We start from the raw sequence: 25737 nt of genomic DNA, 5'->3' as shown, positions 1-25737 counted from the left end.
AAACACAGTTAATACTTAATAATAGTTTTAAATTGAAATTATTGCTAGTTTAATTGATAGAGCCTCTCACCACTTATATTCATTCAAATTCACTGTCTAAACTCTATATATCGATGGTAATCTTCTTGGTAAGACAATTCATACCTAAAAAAAGAATTTATTTCATTAGATATACAAAGGAAATTAACAAGTAACAAAGAAATATGAATGACTAGACTTACCCAATTCAAACTTTTGGGCATTCCCAATGCACTCATCAACATTAATAGACTTACTCAATTTAAATCACCAAGTTGTGTTCACTCCTTCAAGCGAAACTAATATGGCATAACCATCGCTCTAACCAAATCAACAACTTGTAGTTGCCTCATCATCTACAACCCTTGAATTTACCGAACTCGAAAGAGATAACCACTATAACCTATGATCATTTATTAGGTCAGCCAATGATCATTTCCTTAGCCGGGAAAGCATATATTTTTTGGTAAAGAGCCGGGAAAGCATATTTCTCTTCCAAGAATATGGAAAAAAGTTTTTGCATAGAAATATAGGAGGTCGCATGCGTATGCGACTAAAGTTAATGAAAGGATCTCATAGATTTTTTCAGCATTTCGATTAATTTGACTCTGGTTAATTTTGAAATGATTATCAATATCTTTTTGAGATTTTAATTAGTTAGACGCATGTTAATTTCTCCTAATAATACATGCAAAAATATTTTATATAGTACCGGCAGACAAAAAAATGATGTCGAAATAATCCTCTCTTTACCTTTTGCCTTTGCATCTGTGATGCCTTTTTTTTTTTTTCCTTCTTTAGCTTTGTTTCTTTGCAATAGTGATGGTCAATAGTAATCCGTCAGATATATCTGCAAATATATTCCACGAGATACTTTGCCACCAGCCAGTCATGATTCCTGGGATCATGTCAGACTCTTCCAAGATGATGCTTAGTTTTGCATATGAGGAAGGTACTATCTCGCATGAATGCATAAAGTATTGAAAACTAAAGGCCAAAATATAAATTTTAGACCCTATCTTTGAGCTATTCAAACTTCTGTTCTATCTAGACCCTATCTTTTTCATTTATTTTTATTTTTTATTCTTTTTATTTTTATTTTTTTCCTTCTCCTCCTTCTTCCTCCAGCCAACCGCCGGACCTCGGTGACTAGCCAAAGGCGACGGCCGGCGAGGTTGAGGTCGACCTCACCACCTCCTCACTCGCCCGGCGCAAGGCCGCCTTGAGGCCTGGGCAGCGAGGGCAAGCCCCGCCAGCCCGATGCGATGCCGGCCTCGCGACCTCGAGCTAGCCTTGCGCCGGCCTACCTCGCCTAATCCGGCAAGGGTAAGCTCCACCAGCTTGGCGCGAGGTCGCCCTCATGCCTCAAGCTAGCCTTGCCGCCTAGGCCTCAAGGGCAAGCCTCGCGACCTCACGACCACCGGCAAGGCTGCCCTCGTGGCCATTGGCGAGGTGGCCGGCGAGGTCGACCTTGCCCTTGCCGACCGTCGCCTCGGCCGATCGCCAAGGTCCAAATGCCGGCTGGAGGAAGGAGAAGGAGAAGGAAAATAAAAAATAAAAATAAAAAGAAATTCATATAGTAAAATATTATTAAAAATTATTCACGTCGATCGCCCGGTGTCTAGTTAGCAAAATCCAGCCAAAATTGGCCGGAAATGACTAAATTGGTACAAATACAAAAGGTTTAGAACTTTTTTAGCACTTTTCCCGTTTAATGTTTATTCATTTAATTGCCCAGCATTCACTCCCACTTCCAGTCACTCCTCAGCGTGACGATATGTAAAAGCCGAAGGTGCCCCAACTCTACCACTGCTCTTCGCTTTCATTTCATCAAGTCTGACCCAAACTTTAAATCCGTTGCCTTTTTTAATTTAATTTCATCAAACTCCACAATATCCAACAGTGAGTCGACGTGATCGCTTTGCTGGGGCGAAGGCAAGGCGCTAGGCGGGTGTTGATGCGAGTTGAGCTTTTTTAGTTTTCTTCATATTGGAGCCCGTGAAATAAACGAAAGAAAAACGCAAAACAAAAGAAAAGTTTGTTAAATCATTACTCACTCCTACATCGACAGGCTTGATTTTTGTTGGTACAAAACTTTTCCCGCACGATACAAGCGCTTATCTTGAAGCGACGTGTCATTAGTAAAAACACTCTACATTTACCAAACATTGCCTAGTATCAAACAAGCAGAAAACGAGGCAAACACGTGTTCCATTGCAAATCCCGACTATATCCAATCTGGATCAACTGCTAACCCGATAGAAGTTACGCACACCTGTCTACGCTTCCTAGAGGCAGAAAACCAGAAAACCCATGATCGGAGACGCCTGGCTCGTCATCAACATCCATGTTTCCTTCCTTCCTAGCTAACGGAAAATACACAACATGAGCTATTTAAAGTTCCCAGATGAGCAACGCGTGCTCAACTCGAGCAGAATAAAGACACCAGAAAATCAGTTGTAGCCCAGGACTGCCGTTCTCAAGGGCAGTCGATCTTTGGCAGTCACTGCCAAAGAGATGTTACCTGGCAGAAAAAGTATCAAATTACAAGCTTGGCGACGCCTTGCGAGTGGTTGCAAGCCATCAATATGCCGCTGACCATTGAGTGGTACGAAGAATTGCAGCAGATATACCAGCGCACTACAAACAATTTTAAGTAGGAAAAACTATGATGACACCCTTAGCATTTTGGCTTTCATAAGATTTACACAAAACAGCAGAGAGCTGAATATTGCTCCATTCTGTTATTACTATCTTAATGTCTAGCGTAATGAGTTAATTAAAACTTATGGAGAAAACGGTAGATCGTGACGAGTTCGTTAGGGAATTGGGAAACGGACCGTAGACACCATAAATACACTTGCTCCAATCTAAAAGTTTAGCGTAGACTGTAAATGTTATGATTTTTGGACTAAATAGTACAAATGTGGTAAGTTAATGGAGGTATCTTCCCATTAGCCCCAAAGAAGATCTTCAGAGCAATGGATCGAAAAGGGATGGCATGGAAAAACCTCATGACAATTTGATTTTTTAACGAGGTGAAGCAGAACCAGCAGAAGTAGGTGGCTTCCTTACAAAAGGATGGCCTAGCAACTGTGCTGCAGAAGGCCGATCCTTCGGGTCTACTTGCAAGCATTTGTGGATGAAGTCTTGAGCGTCTCTTGACAAATATTCAGGAATTTCAGGAAGTACACCCATGAATATTTTCTCCAATGCTTGCTCCTGCCACAATAGGAGAGAAATTAAAGCAGAGGCCAGTTTTAATCATAATAACAGGGGAAACTAACATATGACAGCTGGATAAATCAATAAGATCTGTTGACAAATCTAAGCTCATCATGCTTCAAGCAATCATCTGCCATGATCATTCTGGAATCACAGTTATTGCAGAAGTGGGAGACGTGGATGATATGTAACAGTTCACTGGGACCAATGCATGAATGCTTTCCAACTACTGCCAATAAAACGTAAGTATCTATTGCTTTTTGCTCAAATTCTTAAGTGTCCTAAATTAACAAAAACATAAAGGGAAAGGGGGCATTAGTTGCATGTTTTAAGATGGCTTTGAGTAGGATGGTATTACTTCTTCTCCTTTATAATAAATAAAATTCAAAGATAAGCACTAGGCAGTGCAACCTTCACAATTCATTCACAAGACCAAAGCACTCCAAACTTAAGCAGCAGCCATTCTATCAACAAAAGAGCATTTCTGTGCTGTTGTGCTTTAACAAGGAATTGCATCAGTAGGTAATTAACTGGCTGGACCGGTAATTACCATCCCCGATGGAAAACTTACTACGTGTATTAAGTTGCCAACTTGACAAATCACATGAAGATTGTCATAATATTCAAAAGTTACCGGCCAAATTGAAAAGTACCTAACTTCCATATCCAAAGTAACCCACCCAAGCAGAGAAGACAACCATCCAGGTCAACGATTGATTCAGAGAAGAGCAGTGGACAATCAACACCCAAAGGCAATGAGGGAATCACCAAGGTTGATAATGGCGAGTGACAGATCAGAGGACAACCACACAATGAAAGGACGCAGAAGGGAATACGAAGCAATCAATGTCAGTGCTGCTCTCAGAACTGGAGCAGAGATAGCAATGACAATATTAGCATTTGTATCTCTATTGGTTAGTCAAGTACCATGTGACAGTGAAGGAGAAGATGGAGAGATTCTTGAGACTGAATGGTAGGGTCATATGTGTACCCAATATATATAGGTGGGATACTATTTACATGTACACAATAGGCGATTATCTAAACACATGCCACTGTTCACTCAGCGTACACTTGTACTAGTAATTAAAAGTATTAGACAGCAATGCCAAATTATTTAAAAGAGAGTCAAGATTCAAATTTTCAACCAAGTTTCATACCATGTTGGTAAACCATTTGCTCCAGAATTCCAACCAACTATCGACCATAAATACTATTCATATCCTTTAACACCACCATACTCTTGATAATTGTCATTGAATTCTCTGTCCTCTTTCTTTTCTATGTAGTGCTCTTACTGATTTTGTTTTCTCAGAATGACGGCCTAATGGACTCATCACAACATGGGCTCAACTTATTTAGTGACTGAAGCATAACATGGATCTCAATAATATAAAACATAAAAAGAAGGTTACTTAATTACATACATCTCCAAATTCAGAATATGGCCTCTTGCTTGTTAACATCTCTAAAACAGTGCACCCAAGGCTCCAAATATCAGCTGCCAACCCACAGCTTCCGTTGCGTCCATTTTTGATGACCTGCAGTTTTACAACCAACGAGGATGAACAAGAAATGTTAAAGAAACATGCCTTCTAAAGCCAATGATGGTATGTTAAAAAAATGGCAGCAGAGGGTGCACACCTCAGGTGCGATCCAGAAAATAGTTCCTCTAAAGGAATTAGCATCATTCAATTCAATGGCCTGGATAAATAAACACAGAAAGTTGATACGTTATCTTAAAAAAAGTAAAGGACAACGCATGCTTCACTTTGTGCATGTCTATACATGCATTGTCATGCGTGCATGCGTATGTATTTGTACATGCATATCTGCTGCTTGGACGCACTTTGTCCATGCGTATGTATTTGAGCATGTGCCTTTGCTGCTCTTGCGCACAAAGAGAGTGATTTTTTGTCCACTTACAGATAAGCATTTACCACAGTTTCAAGTTGCTTCAGTGCCAACAAAAGAAGTTGCGTAGTGTACTGGCGGAAGGAGGGGTCCTATTTTGGTAATCCCTCATTGCCACAAAACAATGTGGTGGATTGTAGGTGTAGTAAACCAAACTTGGTTTGAAACCAACAATCTTTTGCATGTTTCATCTCCAAAAAGAAGTTATGTCATGGCACTTTCTTAGAATCTGATGCTTCTTGCCAAACTATGTTTAGAAAAGAACAAACCGGTAGTTGAACATTTAAGCCACTAAAATGGAACTACTTCCCTCACTTGAATGATGATCAATTCCATTTTCAGTTTTCTCCACTTGCAGAGATAAGAACTATATGATGCTGCATAAAAATGAGCAGTGGAATAAAAGACACGCTGGACTAGAATAGATGGAAAAAAATCAACTCATGGAGGAACTTCATTGTTATTGCTACAGCCATGACCGGTTATGGTTGAGGAAGGAAAGGTCAGCACATTAATCATGCAGACTATGAGATGGTCAATTAAAGGACCCATTAAGAATTAAATGACTTCACTTTCTCATCCTTTGATTCCTTTATATTAGTCCTGAGAGTTTGACCTCAATCTTCAGTTTGCAAGATATTGCAAATCATTCACCACCAGAAAACAAAGGGTTAATTGATTGCAAGACAGGCACCTTTTAGAAGGGAAAAAAAAAAATAACTTTCATTGTGTGTGTGTGTGTGTGTGTGTGTGTGTGTGTTAGAGAGAGAGAGAGAGAGATTGCTTTCGGTGATGGGACATACATTTGCCATTCCAATGTCAGTAAGTTTCACAGATCCACTTGCGCCAACCAGTATCTTGGCACATCTAATATCCCTACAGAATGAAGGAACTGGAAGCATGAGAAACCAGCACATATGCAAGTAGGATATATGGAAGGTTAAAATTTTCATCACTCACGGTTAACAGTATTGCAAATTTATATTTCATCATCAAGCATTCAAATAGTAAAAGAATCTTGTCTATGCTAAATATTGCTGAACAAGCTCATAATGCTACTTCATTGTTTCCTGATTTTCACAAGAATTCAACCTCTCATAACACTACATTTTGGTTAAAAGATTTTTTTTTTTTGGGGTCAGATGGTTAAAAGATTTGACAACTCCGTTAAATCAACAAAAAGCATTCGGACAAGTAAAACAGGCATCATCAAAAGGCACCTTGGGAGTGTGCCATGGAACAAAATATATAAATCTCAATGTGCTCTTATTGTTTGATTATGATCTCTTTCTTTGACAAAATCAACCTTCCATCAGAGATGAGAAGTGTGAATCACTATTTCAATTAGTGAAAACTACTAATGCAAAGTTAAGCATTTTTCTTCTACCTGTGTATCACATTCTGATCATGAAGATACTTCAAACCCTCTAGAATTTGCCTAGTGTATGCAGAGACTTGGGATTCTCTCAAGCCGTATTTGTGGTAAAAAGTTGAAAGTGAACCTCTGGGCATGAGCTCAAGGAACACATAAAGCTTCTCGTTATCCTGGAAGGGAGTGAAAATCATATACGTTAGAATATTCAACTCAAAAGTTTAAGCTATTAAGTGGAACAAGACAAAGTATATAAGGCACACCGAAACTACATAGACAAGCGATGAGGAATACTGTAAAAACCCACCTCGTGTGCAAACGGATTGAGAACAGCATATGGAATTGCTGAAAAGGTAGTCATGTAAGGGAATAAATTGTGGCAGAACTTCGTTCCGAAATTATGTCAAACCTCAAAAGATTATACTATGAGGTGAAAGGGGTCTACATGTATACAAGGCCCATTGAAACCCCATAAACAAACTATATGGATATTCTAACAAGACACATTCGAGACAACAATAGCAGATAGCAAATAAAATGAAACAAACACAGTGACATTTAACTTGTTCTCATCCTAATGATGCCAGATGTCCGGGCTTCTTATAACACCTAACCAATCATTGGATCAAGACAACACCCTTCCCACAGCACTCAAGTGTACGAAGACTACAGGCCCCAATACAAGGCCCTGAGGAAATTACTTTCACAGGGACTAGAAATCATTGTCAAGTTGGTTATGCTTCCTGAATTGCACTTTGGTACCGACGACCTCCTCAATAAATGATCAGTGTCTAGTGAGAATCTGCTTGATGGGGGTTAATTTAGTAAAAGTTTACATCAGATGACAATTTAAAAGTAATTCTGTGAACTTAAATAGGAAAATAAGGCAAGAACACATGTGACCAAGCTCTTCTTTTGTTGGTTTCCTTTTACAACACAAATATAAGCATTCACCACGGTTTCAAGTTGCATCAGTGCCAACAAAAAAGTTGTGCAGTGAACTGGCGGAAGAAGTAGGAGTCTGTTTTGTTAATCCCTCATTGCCACAAAACAAAGTGGTGGATTGTAGGTGTAGTAAACCAAATTTGGTTTGAAAGCAATGTTCTTTTGCATGTTTCATCTCCAAAAAGAAGTTATGTCATGGCACTTTCTTAGAATCTGATGCTTCTTGCCAAACTATGTTTAGAAAAGAACAACAAAACAGGTACTTAAACATTTAAGCCACTAAGATGGGAACTACTTCCCACATTTGAACAATGATCAATTCCATTTTAAGTTTTCTCTACTTGTAGAGGTAAGAACTATACGATGCTGCATAAAAATGAGTAGTGGAATAAAAGACATGCTGGACTAGAATATATGGAAAAAATCAGCTCGTGGAGGAACTTCATTTTCATTGCTAAAGCCATGACCAGTTATAGTTGAGGGAGGAAAGGGAAGCCCATTAGTCATGCGGACCATCAGATGGTCAATTAAAGGACCCATGAAGAATTAAATGACTTCACTTTCTCATCCTTTGATTCCTTTTTATTAGTCCTGAGAGTTTGACCTGAATCTTCAGTTTGCAAGATATTGTAAATCATTCACCACCAACAAAGGGTTAATCGATTCCAAAACAAGCACTTTAAAGAAGGGAGGAAAAAAAAAATTGCTTTCATTGAGAGGGGGAGAGAGAGAGACTCCATAAACTGACGTCTACTCTATGTATTTTCTCTCTCATATAATTACTATTACGGGCAATGGTCAATTCATCACAAACTTTTCTTGTGGTGGAGGGGACCTAAAAATGACCGTCTCTGTCATGAGTTCCCGTTACTGCCAAAAAGCCGAAACTGTCATGATCTTATTCACAGGATAATTGCAGCTAATACATGCAGTGATGATGATGCCAACACTATATTGTGGCTGCTATAAGACCCCTAAATATTTTGCTCAGTTCCAGTGATATCATAATTGATGCTAAAGTGAAAGATACTGCAGAAAGCAACTTAGCAAGAAAGAACCGCACCTTGTCTGTGCCGATATATCGAACAATGTTCTCATGTTCAAGTTGTCTATAAAGCTTAATTTTCTGAAAAGAAAGCACAGTATCACTAGGAAGAAAAAGTCGAAAGAAAATCTATTGACCACACACCAGATCTATGGTTGTATATACGGCAGTCTTATAAATAGTTTTGCACATACATCAGCTTGGCAGTTATAAGATCGAGGTTAGTCAAGTAGTCTTGCCTAAGGGCCCGTTCACAAGATACAGAAAGAAACAAGCAGTTACCTGCTCAAGCTGCAACGAGTTCTGATTGCTTTGATTTCCTTGATCTAACAAAGGAACCTCCTTCACAGCAAAGAAGGATCCATTACTGTGGAATAGAGAAGCACGAGAGAGAATTTAAATGCCAATTCTTCCGTGAATGATGCCTGACCAGATATTGTTAACATAATTAATCCACTCCAGATGATATAAAAAAAAGGAAAAAAAAAAAAGAGTTATTAATGACTAGGATAGTTCCATATCTTTCAGCATTTGAATTTACAATCATTTCACAGTTTCTAAAGTATGTTCCCCGCACACACTGATTTATCACACTCTCCAAGAAAAAAAAAAATTGCACGCTATTCAAGCTAAGAGAATTTACAGAAAAACTATGGAGAACAATGATTTTTGAAGTACAAGACTTCATCAATCTGTTCAATAATAAAGAAAGGTATTCCGTAAATTCGACACAGGTCAAGCTAGAACCAATTCCCCACATGTGACCCAAATCCCAACATGAAGCACAGAAACATTATGATGGGTCAAGCTAGAACCAATTCCCCACATGTGACCCAAATCCCAACATGAAGCACAGAAACATTATGATGGGAGAACACGATTATACTTTACCCTAAGATTGCTTATACCAAGAATAACTAAACGGTTATCAAAGAGAAGCAAAGGAATCTTACTCAGTGTTGACTTCATAAACAGATGACCCCTTTCCCAGCGGCCCCCACTTTTGCCATGAGGTGATTTTTTCTTTAAAACTCCCCTCAGAAGAAATAAGGCGCGATGGTTCCAAATTGATGACAGTAGAAGTGTTCCCCACATCATCCTCATCCTCAGACTCATCCTCAGACTCCTCATCTTCAGTAGAGGTGTTTCCCACATCATCCTCATCCTCAGACTCATTTTCAGCAGCAATTGACAAAGAATGGTCGGAATCATCTATATCTGACCAATTCACTTCAGACGAAGGGCAGCTGTGAAAGATCGTGGAAGGGCAGCTGTAGAAGATCGTGGAAGCAGTAGAAGAGCCAATCGACCCAGCGCTTCTCTCCGCCATTTGCGCTAGGCTGCCTCATGCGCGCTTTGCAGACGAAGAAGATCAAAACGCGCAGAGGAGAAAGATCTAAGAAGGGAAAAAGGGATTTGCAATGGGTTCAAAATAGTTACTGATCGGAAGGATAATATTGTGGCTGATTTTGTATGACCACTTCAAAGTGAGGAGGTATTTGCCCCCAAGTCCGACGAATATTCCCATGCCAACAGCCGTTGGGCTTATGGTTTGGCTGGCACTGCCCATTTTATCGAAAGTGGGTTCCACATTTCAGAATTTCGCTAGAACGTTCGCAACTCAAAATATAGTATTGAGACCGTTTTATCCCTGGGGAGTTACATTCAGTATTGGTGTTTCTTCAATTTCCCCTCAGTATTGATACCGATACCAACATGCAACAAAGCACAACATAGCACAATATGTCAATAATTCATTTCTCATAAAATAAAGAATTCAAACATATTATATATTAAATAAATATTTTATATGTACATGAAGACGTCTTTTAGGAGTGACATCTCCTAGATTGGCATTAGAGCCAAGTCAATGTGCATTTAGGTGCATGCTAAAAGGATCTTAAATGTCCTACATCACTTGGGAGAAGTCCTTTAGCTTTGTTAATAATTACCACAACTCCCTCACCTTACAAGACGTCTTTTGAAGCTAACACCCTTGGAATAAATAAATAATACAAAAAAGCTTTAAATAAATTTATATTAATAATATTAATAAATCTATTTGCAAGAAATTTGAAAGACATATTTATAAGAAATGCATATCAATGTTTGGAGATGTGTTTCTAACTTTAACAAAAGTAAAGATTGGAGTCAACTTATTTAAATAAATCTATAATCTTCTATGATAAACGAAATTTATTATTATTCAATATTCAATACTTTTATTTCTTGAAATCACTTTTTAACCCAATCCATTTATTTGACCCTCTCGTTTCTTCTCTAGCATCACCTGTCACTTCCTTTCTTAAATCACCCTCCACCGTCCACCCTCCCCTCCCTCCAAAAAAGGAAAGAAAAGGAATCAATCCTGCCAAGTGGGCATTCTAATTTTTAATTTATTTTTCTGCCCTTCTTCCTAAAGATAGAAGAGGAACTTGGGCCCTGTTTGGCAACACTCCAAACAGTGATTATTTCGATTTTTGTTAGAATCGGTTTGGGACGAGAATCGCGTTTGGTAAAAATTTTGTTCCCTAACAAATTTGTTCCCCAGAATCGATTTTGGAGTAGATTTGAGAATCAAAAAAATTTGATTCTACGTCCGAGAATCAAAAAAGAATCAACACGATAAAACTCTTCCTCTTTCCTTCCATCCATCACGCAACCGTCGCCCACCGCCGCCCTCCGCCGTCCGCCGCCGCTGCCACCGCCCGCCGTCGCCGGCCGCCGGTCGCCGGCGCCGGCCAGGCGGAAGCTCGCCGGGAGGCTCGCACAGCCGGGCGGGTCCGGCGATCTCGCCGAGGCTCCTGCCGGCCGCCGGACCGGCGAGCTCGCCGGAGGCTCGCCCGGCCAGCGAGGTCCCGGCGAGCTCGCCCGAGGCTCGCCCGACCATTGGCGAGCCTCGCCCGAGCCTCCGGCGAGCCTCGCCGGGGGCTGGGCGAGGCCCGCGGCCACCGGCCGAGCTCGCCTAGCCGACCGGTGGCCAAGCGGGCCTCGCCCGGCCCGGCGAGGCCCGCCCGTCCACCGGCGGCGAGGCCTCGCCCGGATCTGGCGAGGCCGAGGCTCGCCGGGGCTGGCGAGGCTCGCCGGGGCTAGGCGAGGCCCGCCTAGCCACCGGCCGGGCTCGCCCTAGCTGACCGGTGGCCGGGCGGGCCTCGCCCGGCCCGGCGAGCCTCGCCCGGCCCGGCGAGGCCCGCCAATCCACCACCGGCGACGCTCGGCCTCGCCCAGACTGCGAGGCCGAGCCTCGCGAGGCTGGGCGAATCGCCGCGGTTTGGGCGAGGTGCCGCGACGCTCGGCCGACGAGGGCCCGGCCTCGCGGGGGCGGCGACGCTCGGTGAGTCGCCCAGCCCTCATCCGTGGTCGCCCGGTTCGGCGACCGGCCACAAGAAGAAAAGAAAAATAGGAGAAAAATGAAAAAATGAAAAGAAAAAATGAAAAAAAGAAAAGGAAAAAAAGGAAAAAGGTAAAAAAAAAAAAAGAAAAAAAAAGTAGAAAAAATTATTTAAAAATAAAAAAAATAATTTGGAGCAGAATCAATGGACACGTTATCAAACGATTACATTCCGGAATCAAAATTTTATACGATTCTAAACACGTTTTTACTCGGAATCGGTTCAGGAACAGAATCAAAAATAATCATTTCTTGTCGAATCGGTTAGAACAGAATCGTTGCTAAACGCGCCCTTGGAAACTCAAAAACCCTAGCCGCCTTCTCCTCCTCCTCCCGGCATCCCCATTTTAAAACTTTTTTATGCTCTTCTTCCTATAATTAAAAGAGCAACCTTGAAATCCCAAAAACCCTAGCCGCCTCTTCTAGGGCTTTGTCATCCCTCAGGAAACAGGAAGCGCGAAGTCAACATCAGCACGTCACCAATCAACGGCTCTTCCCCATATCCACAACTCCTACGTGAGGAGGATCCAGAGCACGAGTCAGAGAGAGGGTTGGGGTTGTGAGGTAGCCTTTAGAGTTTTCTCACGGGAGCAGTTATTGTAGCAATTGAGATTCGCTTCCGAGACGGAGAAGATTCATTCGTCCATCGATCTTTGACTCCTCAATATTTTCCTTCGAACCCATCATTTCAAATCCAGCAGAGAATGCACTTTGTACATTGCTAACAAGTTTAAAGACCATAGACTTTATAAATATATGAACTGTTCGTCCAATCTAAAAGTTTCGAGTACACCGTTACTGTCATAAATTTTTTGAGTGAACAGTACAAATGTGGTAAGTTAGTCACGACAATTTGTTTTTGTATCGAGGTTGAGCAAAACCAGAAGGAGGTGGCTTCATCACAAATGGATGGTCTAACAACTGCGCTGCAGAAGGCCGTTCGTTTGGGTTGGCTTGCAAGCATTCACGGATGAAGTCTCGAGCATCTTCTGATAAAAATTTGGGAACTCGAGGAAGTTCACCCTTCTGAATTTTATATAATACTTGCGCCTGCCTCAGTAAGAACGAAAACACAGGCTAGTGTTAATCACAAATCCAGGGGGAACTAACATATGACAGCTGGATAAATCAATGAGATCTGTAGACAAATCTAAGCGCATCATGCTTCAGGCAATCATCTGCATTGATTATTCTGGAATCAAGGTTACTGCAGAAGTGAGAGACGTGGATGATATGTAACAGTTCGCAGGGATCAATGCGTGAATGCTTTCCAACTACTGCGAATAAAGCAAAAGTATCTATTGCCTTTTGCTCAAAATTCTCAAGCGTCCTAGATTTAACCAAAAAGTAAAAGAAACGGGGCATTAGTTGCATAATTTACGATGGCTTTGAGTAGGATGGTATAACTTTTTTCCCCTTTATAATAAATAAATTTCAAAGATAAGCACAAAGCAGTGAAACCTTCACCAGCGCACTCCAAATTTCAGCAGTAACCTTTCTATCAACAAAAGAGCGTTTCTCTGCTGTTGTGCCCTAAAAAGGGATAGCATCAGTAGGTAATTTACTGGCTAGAGCCAGTACTTACCATCCCTGTTGGAAAACTTACTATACGTATGGAGAAGTTGCCAACTTGACATAGAACATTAAAATTGGTTGGTAACTTTCGAACATCACTAGGTAATATACTGGCTAAAGCCATTACTTAAAATCCCTATTGGAAAATTTACTACATGTATGGAGAAGTTGCCAACTTGACATAGAACATGAAAATTGTCATAATATTCAAAAGTTACTAACCAAATTGAAACGTATCCAAAGTAACTAACCCTAGCAGAGAATACACCCATCCAGGTCAATGATTGATTCAGAGAAGAGCAGTGGAAAATCAACACTCAAAATCAATGAAGGAATCACCAAGGTTGATAATGGAAATTAACAGACCAAAGGACAACCACACGATGAAAGGACGCAGAAGGGAACCCAAAGCAATCAATGTCAGTGCTGCTCCCAGAATTGTATCAGAGATGGTGATAACAATATAAGGATTTGAATCTCTCTTGGCTGCTCAAGTACCATGTGACAGTGAAGGAGAAGATGGAGAGATTCTCGAGACTGAATGGTAGGGTCATTCATGTACCAAATATCTATAGGTGGGACATGTATACAATATTTGATTACCTAAACGCACGCTGCTCTACACTCAGTGTACACTTGTAGTAGTAATTAAAAGTACTAGACAACAATGCCAAATTGCTTAAAAGAGAAAGTCCAGATTCAAATATTCAACCGAGTTTTCATACCATGTTAGCTAGCCATTTGCTCCAGAATCCCAACCAACTATCAACCATAAATACTATGCATATCCTTTAACATGACCATACTCCCAATAACTGTCATTCAATTTTCAGTCCTCTCTTTGCTATGTAGTGCACTTAGTCATTTTGTTTTCTCAGAATGCCAGCCTAATGGCCTCATCACAACATTAGCACAAGTTAATTAGTAACTCCGGTATAACAAGGATCTTGAGGATGTAAAACATAAAAAGAAGGTTACTTAATTACATACCCGTTCAGAGTCAGAATACGGAGGCTTGCATGTTAACATCTCTAAAACAGTGCACCCAAGGCTCCAAATATCAGCTTTCAACTCATAGCTTCCGTTCTTTCCACTTTTGACGACCTGCAGTTATACCTAATGAGGATGAAAAAAGAAATGGAAAAGATATGACCCTTCTACAGCCAACGATAGTACATTAAAAAAAATGGTAGCAGAGGGTGCAAACCTCAGGTGCCATCCAGTGAAAAGTTCCTTCCAAGGATCTAGCGGCACTCATTTCAGTGGCCTGAACGGATAAACACGGACAGTTGATATGTTATCTTGGAAAAGTAAAGGACAACACATGGTTCACTTTGTGCATGCCTACACATGTGTTTGTCATGAGCGCACTCAAATGTATTTGTACATGCATCTTTGTTGCTTGCAAGTGCTTTGTGCATGCCTATGTTTTTGAGCATGTGTCTTTGCTGCTCATGCGTGCGCGGTTGGGGGGGGGAGGGAGTTTTCTTTTGTTGATGGGACATACCTCTGCCAATCCAAAGCCCGTAAGTTTCACAGATCCACTTGCATCAACCAGTATGTTGGCACATTTAATATCCCTACAGAATAATGAAGGAATTGGAAGCACGAGAAACCACCACATATGCAAGTAGGATATATAGAAGGTTAAAATTTTCATCCCTCACATGCAAATTTATACTTTCACCTTCAAGCATTGACTTAGTAAAAGAATCTTGTTTATGCTTAGTATTGCTGAACAAGCTCATAATGCTACTTCATTGTTTCCTGTTTATCACAAGAAAGCTACTTCTCATAACATTACATTAGGGTTTAAAGATTTGACAACTCCCTCAAATCCACAAAGAATATTTGGATAAGTAAAAGAAGTATCATCAATAAGCACCATGGAATGCCATAAAACAAAATAACAAATTTCATTGTGCTCTTTGTTTGGTTATGATCTCTTTCCTTAACAAAATCAACCTTCCATCAGAAATGAGAAGTGTGATCACTATTTCGATTAGTCAAAACTACTAATGCAAAGTCAAGCATCTTTGTTCTACCTGTGCATCACCTTCTGATCATGAAGATACTTTAAACCCTCTAGAATTTGCCTAGTGTATGCGGAGACTTGGGATTCTGTCAAGGGGCGTTTGTGATAGAGAGTTGAAAGTGAACCTTTGGACATGAGCTCAAGGAATACGTAAAGCTTCTTATTATCCTGAAGGAGAATGAAAATCATATACGTTAGAATATCTAATGCAATAAGTTTAAGCTATTAGGTGGAACAAGACAAAATATATAAGGCACACTGAAACTACACAAACAAGCAATGTGAAATACTATAATATCCCCTCCCATGTGCAAACGAATTGAGAATGGCACATGGAATTGCTGAAAAGGAAGTCATGTACTGAAATAGAATGTGGCAGAACTTGGTTCCGAAATTGTGTCAGAACCCAAAAGATTATGCTATTAAGTGGAAGGAGACTACATGTATACAAGGCCCATCGAAACCCCACAAACAAACTATATGGGATATTCTACCAAGATAGATTAGAGACGTCCATACCAGATAGCAAACAAAATGAAACAAACATCAGTGACATTTACATTTTTCTCATCCTAATGATCCTGGATGTCTAGGCCTCTTTTGACGCCTATCCAATCATTGGATCAAGACAACACCCCTCCCACAGCAATCAAGTGCACGAAGACCAGAGATGCCTAGACAAAGCCCTGAGGAAATTACTTTTACAGGGAGTAGAAATCATTGTTAAGTTGGTTATGCTTCCTGAATTGCCCTTTGGTACTGACGACCTCCTCAATAAACAATCAGTGTCTGGTGAGAATCTGTTTGATGGGGGTTAATGTAGTAAAAGTTTACATCAGGTGACAATTTAACAGTAATTTTACAAACTTAAAGAGGAAAATAAGGCAAGAACGCATGGGGCCAAGCTCTTCTTTTGTTGATTTCCTTGAACAACACAAATATCCAAGTTATGAGCATTTACCACAGTTTCAAGTTGCATCAGTCCCAACAAAAATAGTTGCGTAGTGTACTGGCGGAAGAAGGAGGGGTCCTATTTCGTTAATCCCTCATTGCGACAAAACAATGTGGTGGATTGTAGGTGTAGTAAACCAAATTTGGTTTTAAAAGCAACAATCTTTTGCATGTTTTATCTCCAAAAAGAAGTTATGTCATGGCACTTTCTTAGAATCTGATGCTTCTTGCCAAACTATGTTTAGAAAAGAACAAAAAACAGGTACTAGGACATTCAAGTGACTAAGATGGGAACTGCATCCCTCACTTGAACAATGATCAGTTCCATTTTCAGTTTAGAGGTAAGAACTATATGATGCTGCATAAAAATGAGTAGTGGACTAAAAGACATGCTGGACTAGAATAGATGGAAAAAATCAGCCCCTGGAGGAACTTCATTGTTATTGCTACAGCCATGAACAGTTATAGTTGAAGAAGAAAAGGTTAGCGCATGACCATGCGAACCATCAGATGGTCAATGAAAGGACCCATGAAGAATTAAATGACTTCACTTTCTCATCCTTTGATTCCTTTTTATTAGTCCAGAGAGTTTGAAAGAGAGACTCCATAAACTGACGTCTACTCTACATATTTTCTCTCATATAATACTATTACAGATAACAGTCAATTCGTCACAAACTTTTCTTGTGGTGGAGGGGACCCAGAAATGCCTGTCTCTGACATGAGAAGCCATTACTGCTAAAAAGCCGCATCTGCTGTAATCTTATTCACAAGATAATCGCAGCTAATACATGCAATGATGATGACGCCACCACTATATTGTTGCTACAATCACAGCCATGTTCCCCTAAATATTTTGCTCAGTTCCGATGATATCATAATTGCTGCCAAAGTGAAAAAGATACTGCAGAAAGCAGCTTAGTGAGAAGGAACCACACCTTGTCTGTGCCAATATATTGAACTATGTTCTCATGTTCAAACTGTCTATAAAGCTTAATTTCCTGAAAAGAAAGCAGAGTATCACTAGGAAGAAAGATTCAAAAGAAAATCTATCGAACACACACCAGATCTTGGTTATATATACAGCAGTTTATAAATAGTTTTGCATATTCATCAGCTTGGCAGTTGTAATATCAAGGTAAGTCAAGTAGTCATGCCTAAGGGCCGGTTCACAATTTACAGAAAGAAACCAGCAGTTACTTGCTCAAGCTGCGATAAGCTCTGATTGCCTTGGCTTCCTTGATCTAACAAAGGAACCTCTTTTACAGCGAAAAAGGATCCATCACTGTGGAAATAGAGAAGCATGACAGAGAATGTAAATGACAAGTCTTTCGTGAATCATGCCTTAAGCAGACGTAGTTTGACAATTCGTGCACTCCAAATGACATATAGATAGGAGGAAAAAGAAAAATAACCTAAAGCTAGTAAAGTTACAGAAAAATGATAGAGAGAAGTGAATTTTGAAATATAAAGATTTTTGCTTCGTCAATCTGTTCAATAAGAATGAAAGGACTTCAATAAGTTCGTCAAGTTAGAACTCTGTAGATCGAGCTTTTCAAAAAAATTGGAAAACCGTTTGTATTCTCCTCTTACGTCAACCAAAAGATTAAAACTCCCGTTAACAAAAAAAATTACATGTTTATACGCATGCCCAAGCGTTCTAAATTCTAAGCACAGAATTAAATTATCAGCGAAAATTCAGAAGACATGATGGGAGGATAACGATTGTACTGCTTATACCAAGAATAACTAAACCATTAACAGAGAGAAGCAAAGCAATTTTACTCAGTCATGACTTCGTATACATCTGCATAAGACCCCTTTCCCAACAGCCGGCACTTTCTCCATAAGGCGATGTTTCGTTTGAAACACCCCTGAGAAGAAACAGGACGCCATGGTTCTAAATTGCCGGCAAGAGGGGTGTTCCCCAAAGCTTTCTTATCCTTAGACTCCTTATCTTCAACCGTTGACAAAAAAGAATCATCTCCATCCGACCAATTCAATTCAATCGAAGGGCAGATGCAGATGATCATGGAAGAAGGAGGACTGGCCATTGACTCGGAGCTTCCCGCTCTCCGCAGTGCGCTTGGGTATGGAAAAGATCAGAGAGAAGGGAAAGAAAGGAAATTGCGGGTACCACCTTCCTTAATTTTCATCCTGCCTCCTTTTTTCTCTTTCTCTACAGTAGAAAATATTTAGTGATTTTCAAATGTCGCTGCGTGTCTTTCTATCCATATCCAATTAGAGATTGACACGTAAACATCGAATTTGAATTAGAAAAACACATAAAAATAGGTTTTCTCTCTCTTCCGCCCTCTCCTTTCGTCCAGATCTGGCCCGACCTCCGTTCTTGCCCCGCCGTCGCCGCCGGCGCCTTAATTAGGCTGAACCCCACCGACGGATTCGCCGGCCATGGACTGCGATCAAGCTCCCATCGTCTCCCCCGACATCTATTCCTCTGTATTTTCTTTTGCTGTTTGAGCTCGCAATCCATGGCTGTCGGGATCTCGAACTCGCCACCTCCTCGCGAGCTATGGACGAGCTAGGCTTGTGGCCATGAACGAGACCAGATCTGGAGGCCCGACTCCATTCCAGATCTGGACAGGTAAAGACCATGAGCCGCCGTGACGATGGAGGGGTGGCTCGGCCGTGGACGAAGCCGACCACGAGCAGAGGGTGGGCGACTATGGAGGAAGACGGGGCCGACCACGAGCAGAGGGTGGGCCACTCCCATTACGATGGCAGTCCATGAGCCGTCGTTGCTCGCGACGGGACTTCCAAAACTGCAACCATGGCTCCAGTGACTGTTGCGGTCAACATTTAAAATGAAAACAAAAGCTGCAAGCATGAAGAAAGCAAAGAAAGATTTCTCCACTGCACACGGGAGAATTCTAGAGAAAGTCTGCAAGAAGAAGAGAATGGAAGTCCATTCTCCATTAAGTCGGCTAACGGACATGCAGGCCACAATTGTTGACAAATTGGTGAAAGAAAAATCAAAAGAAGAAAGAAAGCTTGAACTTTGGCTTGAAGAAAAAGTTGCGGTTGGATAAAGTTCAAAATGAAGTCGGCAAAAGAAGAGAAGTCCAAGTCACGTGAACACAAGTGATGATGAGCCATCATTTGAAACTTTCAGCCTATGAATATGGCAGTACATCAACCATTTGAAGTTGGGTGTAAAGCCTCAAAGGGCCAAAGAGCCTCAGGCCAAGAAGCCTCAAGGCCAACCTTGGAGTGCACAGAAAATGTGCGAGAGGCCAGCCACACGCAGGCGAAGAGCCTCAGGCTAAAGAGAGGGTCTCACGCCACTCGCAAGCAGAGAGCCTCAGGCCAGCAGGGAAAGCCACGCGCATGTGAGCTTCAGGGAAAGCCTCCAGAAGTGAGCTTCGGATTAGGAAGTACAAGAGAAAGGCAACACAGCCTGATGATAAAAGAGAATAGCTCTGAGTGAGCGAATTGTCCCTCCGTGATCACAAGAAAGGAAGATAGAATAGTTGCTTGCTTGTGTTTTGAATGTGGTAAGAGAGAAGTATATTGTAATAGTTGTGCGAGAGTGATCATTTAGAGTATAATACTTGTAGCGCAGTTTAAGTATAATAAGTGTCTTGAATTGTTTATTATAATTCTCTCGTATAACCACCACAACGCTTCAGCATATCCTACAAGGTCGCATACCCTATAATTAGTATCAGAGTGAAAGCTGCGCACTCTACTGTGACAATGGCTTGTCCATGGCCACGAGTGACGGTGGTCTGCAACCAAACCTAGTATACCAGGTTCTCGAACCGACCCACCCGAAACACAGGATCGGGAACCGATTCCCAAAATTCAGAACCGATTTAAACCAGTCCGGAAACAGATTCCGAGTGATTACCCACTCGGAAACCTTAGTTCCGGACCCGGATTGGAAGCAGAGGTCCAAAACCCTTTTTTTTTCTCTCGATTTCTATTTCACACAACGTTTTTTCTCTTAGCTCTCTCAAACACGCACAACGCTCCTCCTTTGTCATTCCCTCCCTCACCGGCTCCCTCTCGCACTATCTGATGGACAAACGATATTCGTCGCTGTCAAATTCTTGTGTATCACATGGATTGACTCACCTAATTTCTCTTTTGTAGGAAGAGTTATACCTGCTGAGTAGCTTCATGCAGTAACTGTGAAAATAAGACTAATATTATATCCATGTTTGTTGCTAATTATTTACCCTATGATTTTATTTATTATAATTAACCCTATGGATCCCTTCCCAAAAAAAAAAAAAAAAAACCTATGGATCCTTAATTTTTCCTTTAGTCAAAAAATTCATGTATTTATTTATTAGAGGTGCTTAATGTTTCAATACAAATTATGAGTATTACATTATTATCTCGCGTATTAATATAAAATTCAAAGTCGTATATGATATCGGGGGATTGCAAAACAAGTTCCAGTGAAAACAAGTTGACCTTGGAACCGGATTGAAAAAACGGGGTGGATCGGGTACAGGATTCAATACAAACAGAGTCGGGTATAGAGTCCAGAAAATGGGAACTTATTATAACGAGGTCGGGTCCAAGTCTAGACTCTACTCACCCTGGACCCGATCATCCCTAGTTGACTTGCAAATCTGCAACTCCACCCGATAGTGCTATCCTAGGACTTGGCATTGGCAACTCTGCCAGTGGCGATGGGTGAACGGAGACAAGAGGTTGGGCTGGGCTCGAGTGGCCGAAGATGGAGGAGAAAAGTGAGGTGGATAGAAATTTTTTATTTTGTTTTGTTTATTAAATTACATTAGTATATACATGTTTAATGGTAATTGGTTTAAGATGAAAAAATGCATATCACATTAGCGAATGACGTGGCGCTTGCAACCCACTTAATATTTTTGGCAAGGCACACTGTTTTGATAAATCTTGTATCCTCCGGCGAATTTAGAAGGATGCAGAGAGAGAGAGAGTTGGAGTTGTGAGGCAGCGTGGAAGGAAGATAATTGCCAGCAAGAGAGAGAGAGAGCAGGTTGAAGATAAATTACGAAGGGACACGAGAAGAATGGAATAGAAACCAGGCTTAAGGATATGAAGAGAACGCATAGGATGCTAAGGTCCTGCATGACAACGTTTATGTTCCTTAAAATTTATGTTCTTTGGTTCCCCTAACAAAAAGAACAAAACCTGTTTGGTAAAACATTTGTTCAGGAACAATTTCTCAATTTTTGTTCCCGTTTTGTTCCCGGGAACAGTCTTGAGAAGCAAAAAAGTTGTTTCTTGTTCCGGGAACAATTTCTAGAAGTAAGCTGATTTTCTTTTTTAATTTTATTTTCTTGCCGCGACCACCGTCAACCGCCTGAGCCACCGCCCACCGCCGCCGCCGCCACCGCCGCCGCCGATCACCGGTCGCCGCCGCTGCCGGTCGCCGCCGCCTCCGGTTGCCGTCACCGCCCGCCGTCGCCCGTCGCCGCCCACCGTTGCCGCCCGCCGTCGCCGGCCACCACCGCCGCCCGACCGTCACCGCCGACCGCCGCCGGAAGCCCATCGGCCGCCCCCCCACGGCCGCCCGGCCGCCTCCGATGGGCTTCCGGTGGCGGTCGGCGGTGACGATCGGCAGCCAGCGGTCGTGCAACGGCGGCGGCTGGCGAGCCGGCGTCGGCGGCGGCGGCGATCCGTCGGCAAAAATAAAAAATGAATAAATACAAAAAAGAAATTGTTGCGTTACCAAACACATTTCTATTCTTTTTTTATTCCGGGAGTAGAAATTTTGTGTCGTTACTAAACTAGGGTTCTTTTACTCGAAATTGTTCCGGAGCAAAAATAGAAAAGAACTATTCGAAAAAACAAAAGCGTTGTCATGCGCAGCCTAACCACAACGATAAAATAATGACAACACTTTGGGAAGTATTTTAGCCAAATTAGAAGTGCAAAAAGTACGGCCCTTTATTTGTACGAGCCTAATATACTAGAAATCATAAATTTATTACAAAAATGTAATTGAGTCTTAAAACTTACAAAAGTATAATTAAAATGTAAAATTTATCGTGAAAGTATAACGAGTTCTATAATTTTCAAAAAATGAAATTTTAATATTAAAAATTATCACAAAAGTACAATTGAATCCTAAATTTTCAAAAAAAAAAATATTAACAAAATAACTTAATTTGACCAATTTGATAAGTTTTAGAATTTTGTTACAATTTTTAAAGTTTTAGAATTCAATTACACTTCCGTAACAAGTTTAAGTATTAAATTGTACTTTTTAAAAGTTTAGGACTAAATTGCATTTTGTTGATAAGTTTTAAAACTTCTTACACACTTATCCCTATTTGTATTCTCTGCATTATCATTATGTTTTATTTTACTTGTCTAGGTTAATGTAGCTGCATGTGTAATATTATGTTAGTGGGCCCCAAAAGAATAAACTGAAAAAGAAGCTGAAAAGTCAGTAAAGCAAAAAGGAGAGGGGAGAGGGCTCGGCTAAATAGAAGCTGAGAGTTCCCTCGACCAAAAAGGAAAGAAAGAAAAGAAGAAGAAGAAGAGAAAGGGGGAAGAAAGGAAAGGAATTTTGGCACGTGCACGCCTCGAATGCCTCGCCAAGCCGACTCGACTCCATAACACAACACCCGCTAAGAGATCAAGCCCCTTGTTTGTTCGATTGAAGTAATTTTTGGATTTAGGACTCAAATTCGGAATTTTTGGAAAATCGATCGGCGAAGTCTAATTTTGAAGTCTTTGAGCTGTGTATTTTTGTAAGAATGGTAGTTTAGGGTGTTGTGGAGCCGTGGGATTTTACGGATCATGATTTGAGCTTATGGTTTGTCCGAAACAAAATTTCAAAGTTTCCCGCGCGCAGTAAACAATACGCGTCCAGCAGCTTTGGGCTTGTATTTTGTCATTTTTCGGCTTGATTTTGGGATGGTCAAGTTGGGATTCTTGTAATATGTTTCAAGGGCTCTCTATTGACTATAAGTACGTTCAGATCGGGGTTCGGAAGAAAAAGTTAAGGCTTGATCAAGTTTTGCGCTTAAACTTCATGTTGCGAATGGCTTGAACAATCGCTTTGGTTATGCGATTTGTTAGCGCGCAGAAGTCCTTTTGTTAGAGTTAAGGCGTAACTTAATCATTTTGTAATCAAGATAAAATAGATTTTAACATTATTCTTCGGTTATTTGATAGAGCTTTGAGTTCGACGATAACAGTATTGTTCGTCGTTTGGTCATAGACGACGAGGTGAGTGATACTATATCTCCTTTGGTTTTATAAAATCATGTCTTGAAGTATGTATGTATATATATTGAATCAAGAAGAGCATTTTTATTGCATAAAAGCCATATCGATCAATTGCTACTCTTTGATTGATTGTAAATGTTTGAAAAGCATGTTATACAAGGTTTGTGGAAAAATATATATGAAATTGCTTTGCAACTTATTTATGGAAAGGTTTATGATGATTTAAGAAACGGATATGAAATGGATAATGGGCTATGTTGCAAAATGTTATTTGTTTGATTTAAGATATTGATTTCTGGATTGGATTTCTGGTATTAGAGAATGGTTATTTATGCTCAATATGACCGTGAACCCAGTAAGGGATTTTTGGGGTATGCATACCAAGTTTAGGATATCCTTCTGGGCCTAGCCACCGACTTTGTAGGTGGAGATATTACCAAGGGGAGAATCTTGGTCGCCTTGTCACAAGTGTCGTGATCATGGTTAGTTATTGAGCAAAAGATTGATCAATGGATAGACCATTGATATGTGTTTTTGATGGAGATTATTCAATGGATTCGACCGTTGATACTTAACTTTTGATGGCGATTTAAATGAGTTTTTCATATTAGTATAAATCTTTGATGATGAGAAGTAACTTTTATATGATTCGATTTGTATTTTATATATTGAATCGGCATTATGGAATTTGGTATTATTTTGTATACATGCATAGTGGTTGTTCGATCTGCTTAGAAGATATGTACTACTCACTAAGCTGTGGTTGCTCATCCCATTCCTCCTTTAATCTTTTCAGGTTCCTCAGCTAACGGCGAATAAAGCGAGTGCGTAGTCAGTAGGAAACTTTTGGGGAGTTCTATTTCTTTAATCTTTTCAGGTTCCTCAGCTAACGGCGAATAGAGTGAGTGCGTAGTCGGTGGGAAACTTTTGGGGAGTTCTATTTTGTTTTTGGTATGATTTAAGGAAGTGGTGCAAATGATACTTACTAGTAGTTGGATCGTCTGAGTTTTAAACGTATATCTCTTTTCTCTTTTGGTGGATTATAGAAACTCTAATGTTGCAATCAATTTGTTAGTTTATATGATATATATATTAATATTAGTTTGTTGGTTGTGTTTGAGGTTGCGTCCTTTGTAAAGAAGGACGGCCATGTCATTCCCACTCTTTGTGGTTTTGGGGTGTGATAGCATGCAACTACATAAATAATAAAAAGTGCCTTGGTGCCTGAAATTTCACATTTCGTCCGGCATGGGGAGCACGGTGCGAATACCCCTATATTAACTAGGGGGAGGTAGTGCAAGTAGGCTGGGACCTCAAACCCGAGACTGGCTCGTGGAGTGCTGACAATTACTTAATTAAAATTATTCAGAAACAAGCATTGTTCGTGACATGTAATCATCGAATTCTGGTCGCTGAAATATATGGCCAGACATTTTCTGGGCCGAAAACAAACAAAGAATGGTCGGAATCAATCAACTCCATGTGAAGGGCAACGGTAGAAGATCGTGGAAGGAGAAGTGGCTTCCTTCGGCATTTGTGCGAATCTTCCTTGTGGCGCTTTCCTTTTGCGGAGGATCGGGAGGATATCCTGCATTTCTTCTTTCTCTCTCTTGGCGAAGGTTGAAGAAAGATGTAAAGTGGCGAGAAAAAAGGGTCAGGACATGTCACGCAACTTTTGCCGGTCAAATGGACTAAGCCAATCACGATGCATTGAGTTTTGTTCGTGTTCTGTCCTTTTTCCTTCTTTCCTTCCATGAGTTTCCTTAATTATTTTAATTAAAGAAGAAAATAACGAATTTTAATTACTAAATCTATCAAACAGAGGATGTAAATTCAATCTCGGTGTTCTTGGCCCTTTTTTCTCGCAAGAGAGAGAAAGAGAGAAGGGTGAAGATGGAGGAAAATGGGACGCAGACAGATAAAATGGTGACAAAACTTTGTTAGGGAGCTTGAGTCTTGAGTGGGAAAATCGCGGCCTCTATTTATATTATCCGTGTCATTGTTATGTTAAAACTTTTTCACTGACCATCAAATAGTTCAATATTAAAGCCGCATTTCAAGTGTGC

General features: G+C 40.7%; 2 protein-coding genes across 4 annotated transcripts; both read right to left on the bottom strand.

Moving 5' to 3' along the window:
* Window positions 1–2740: 2740 nt before the first annotated feature.
* LOC120295251 (mitogen-activated protein kinase kinase kinase 1-like) lies at window positions 2741–10056 on the bottom strand. Of its 3 annotated transcripts, XM_039316243.1 has the most exons (8): window positions 9473–10056; window positions 8802–8886; window positions 8538–8600; window positions 6545–6702; window positions 5961–6033; window positions 4888–4947; window positions 4671–4784; window positions 2741–3240 (listed from the first exon to the last, which is right to left on the bottom strand). In XM_039316243.1, the coding sequence occupies exons 1-8, from the start codon at window positions 9847–9849 to the stop codon at window positions 3049–3051; spliced, it is 1122 nt and encodes a 373-aa protein (XP_039172177.1). In that variant the 5' UTR covers window positions 9850–10056; the 3' UTR covers window positions 2741–3048. The 3 variants fall into 3 exon arrangements, with proteins under 3 accessions (XP_039172177.1, XP_039172178.1, XP_039172179.1); XM_039316244.1 differs by lacking the exon at window positions 4888–4947; XM_039316245.1 differs by lacking the exon at window positions 8538–8600.
* Window positions 10057–12632: 2576 nt separating this feature from the next.
* Window positions 12633–19882, bottom strand: LOC120295252 (mitogen-activated protein kinase kinase kinase 1-like). Its single transcript, XM_039316246.1, has 8 exons — window positions 18257–19882; window positions 17672–17756; window positions 17410–17472; window positions 15531–15688; window positions 14993–15065; window positions 14693–14752; window positions 14476–14589; window positions 12633–12960 (listed from the first exon to the last, which is right to left on the bottom strand). The coding sequence occupies exons 1-8, from the start codon at window positions 18523–18525 to the stop codon at window positions 12754–12756; spliced, it is 1029 nt and encodes a 342-aa protein (XP_039172180.1). The 5' UTR covers window positions 18526–19882; the 3' UTR covers window positions 12633–12753.
* Window positions 19883–25737: the final 5855 nt, after the last annotated feature.

This window comes from Eucalyptus grandis, chromosome 7 (assembly GCF_016545825.1).
Source record: "Eucalyptus grandis isolate ANBG69807.140 chromosome 7, ASM1654582v1, whole genome shotgun sequence".
NCBI classification, from domain to species: Eukaryota; Viridiplantae; Streptophyta; class Magnoliopsida; order Myrtales; family Myrtaceae; genus Eucalyptus; species Eucalyptus grandis.
The sequence above is the reverse complement of the archived record's forward strand: the minus strand, read 5'-3'. Positions and strand labels throughout refer to the sequence as shown.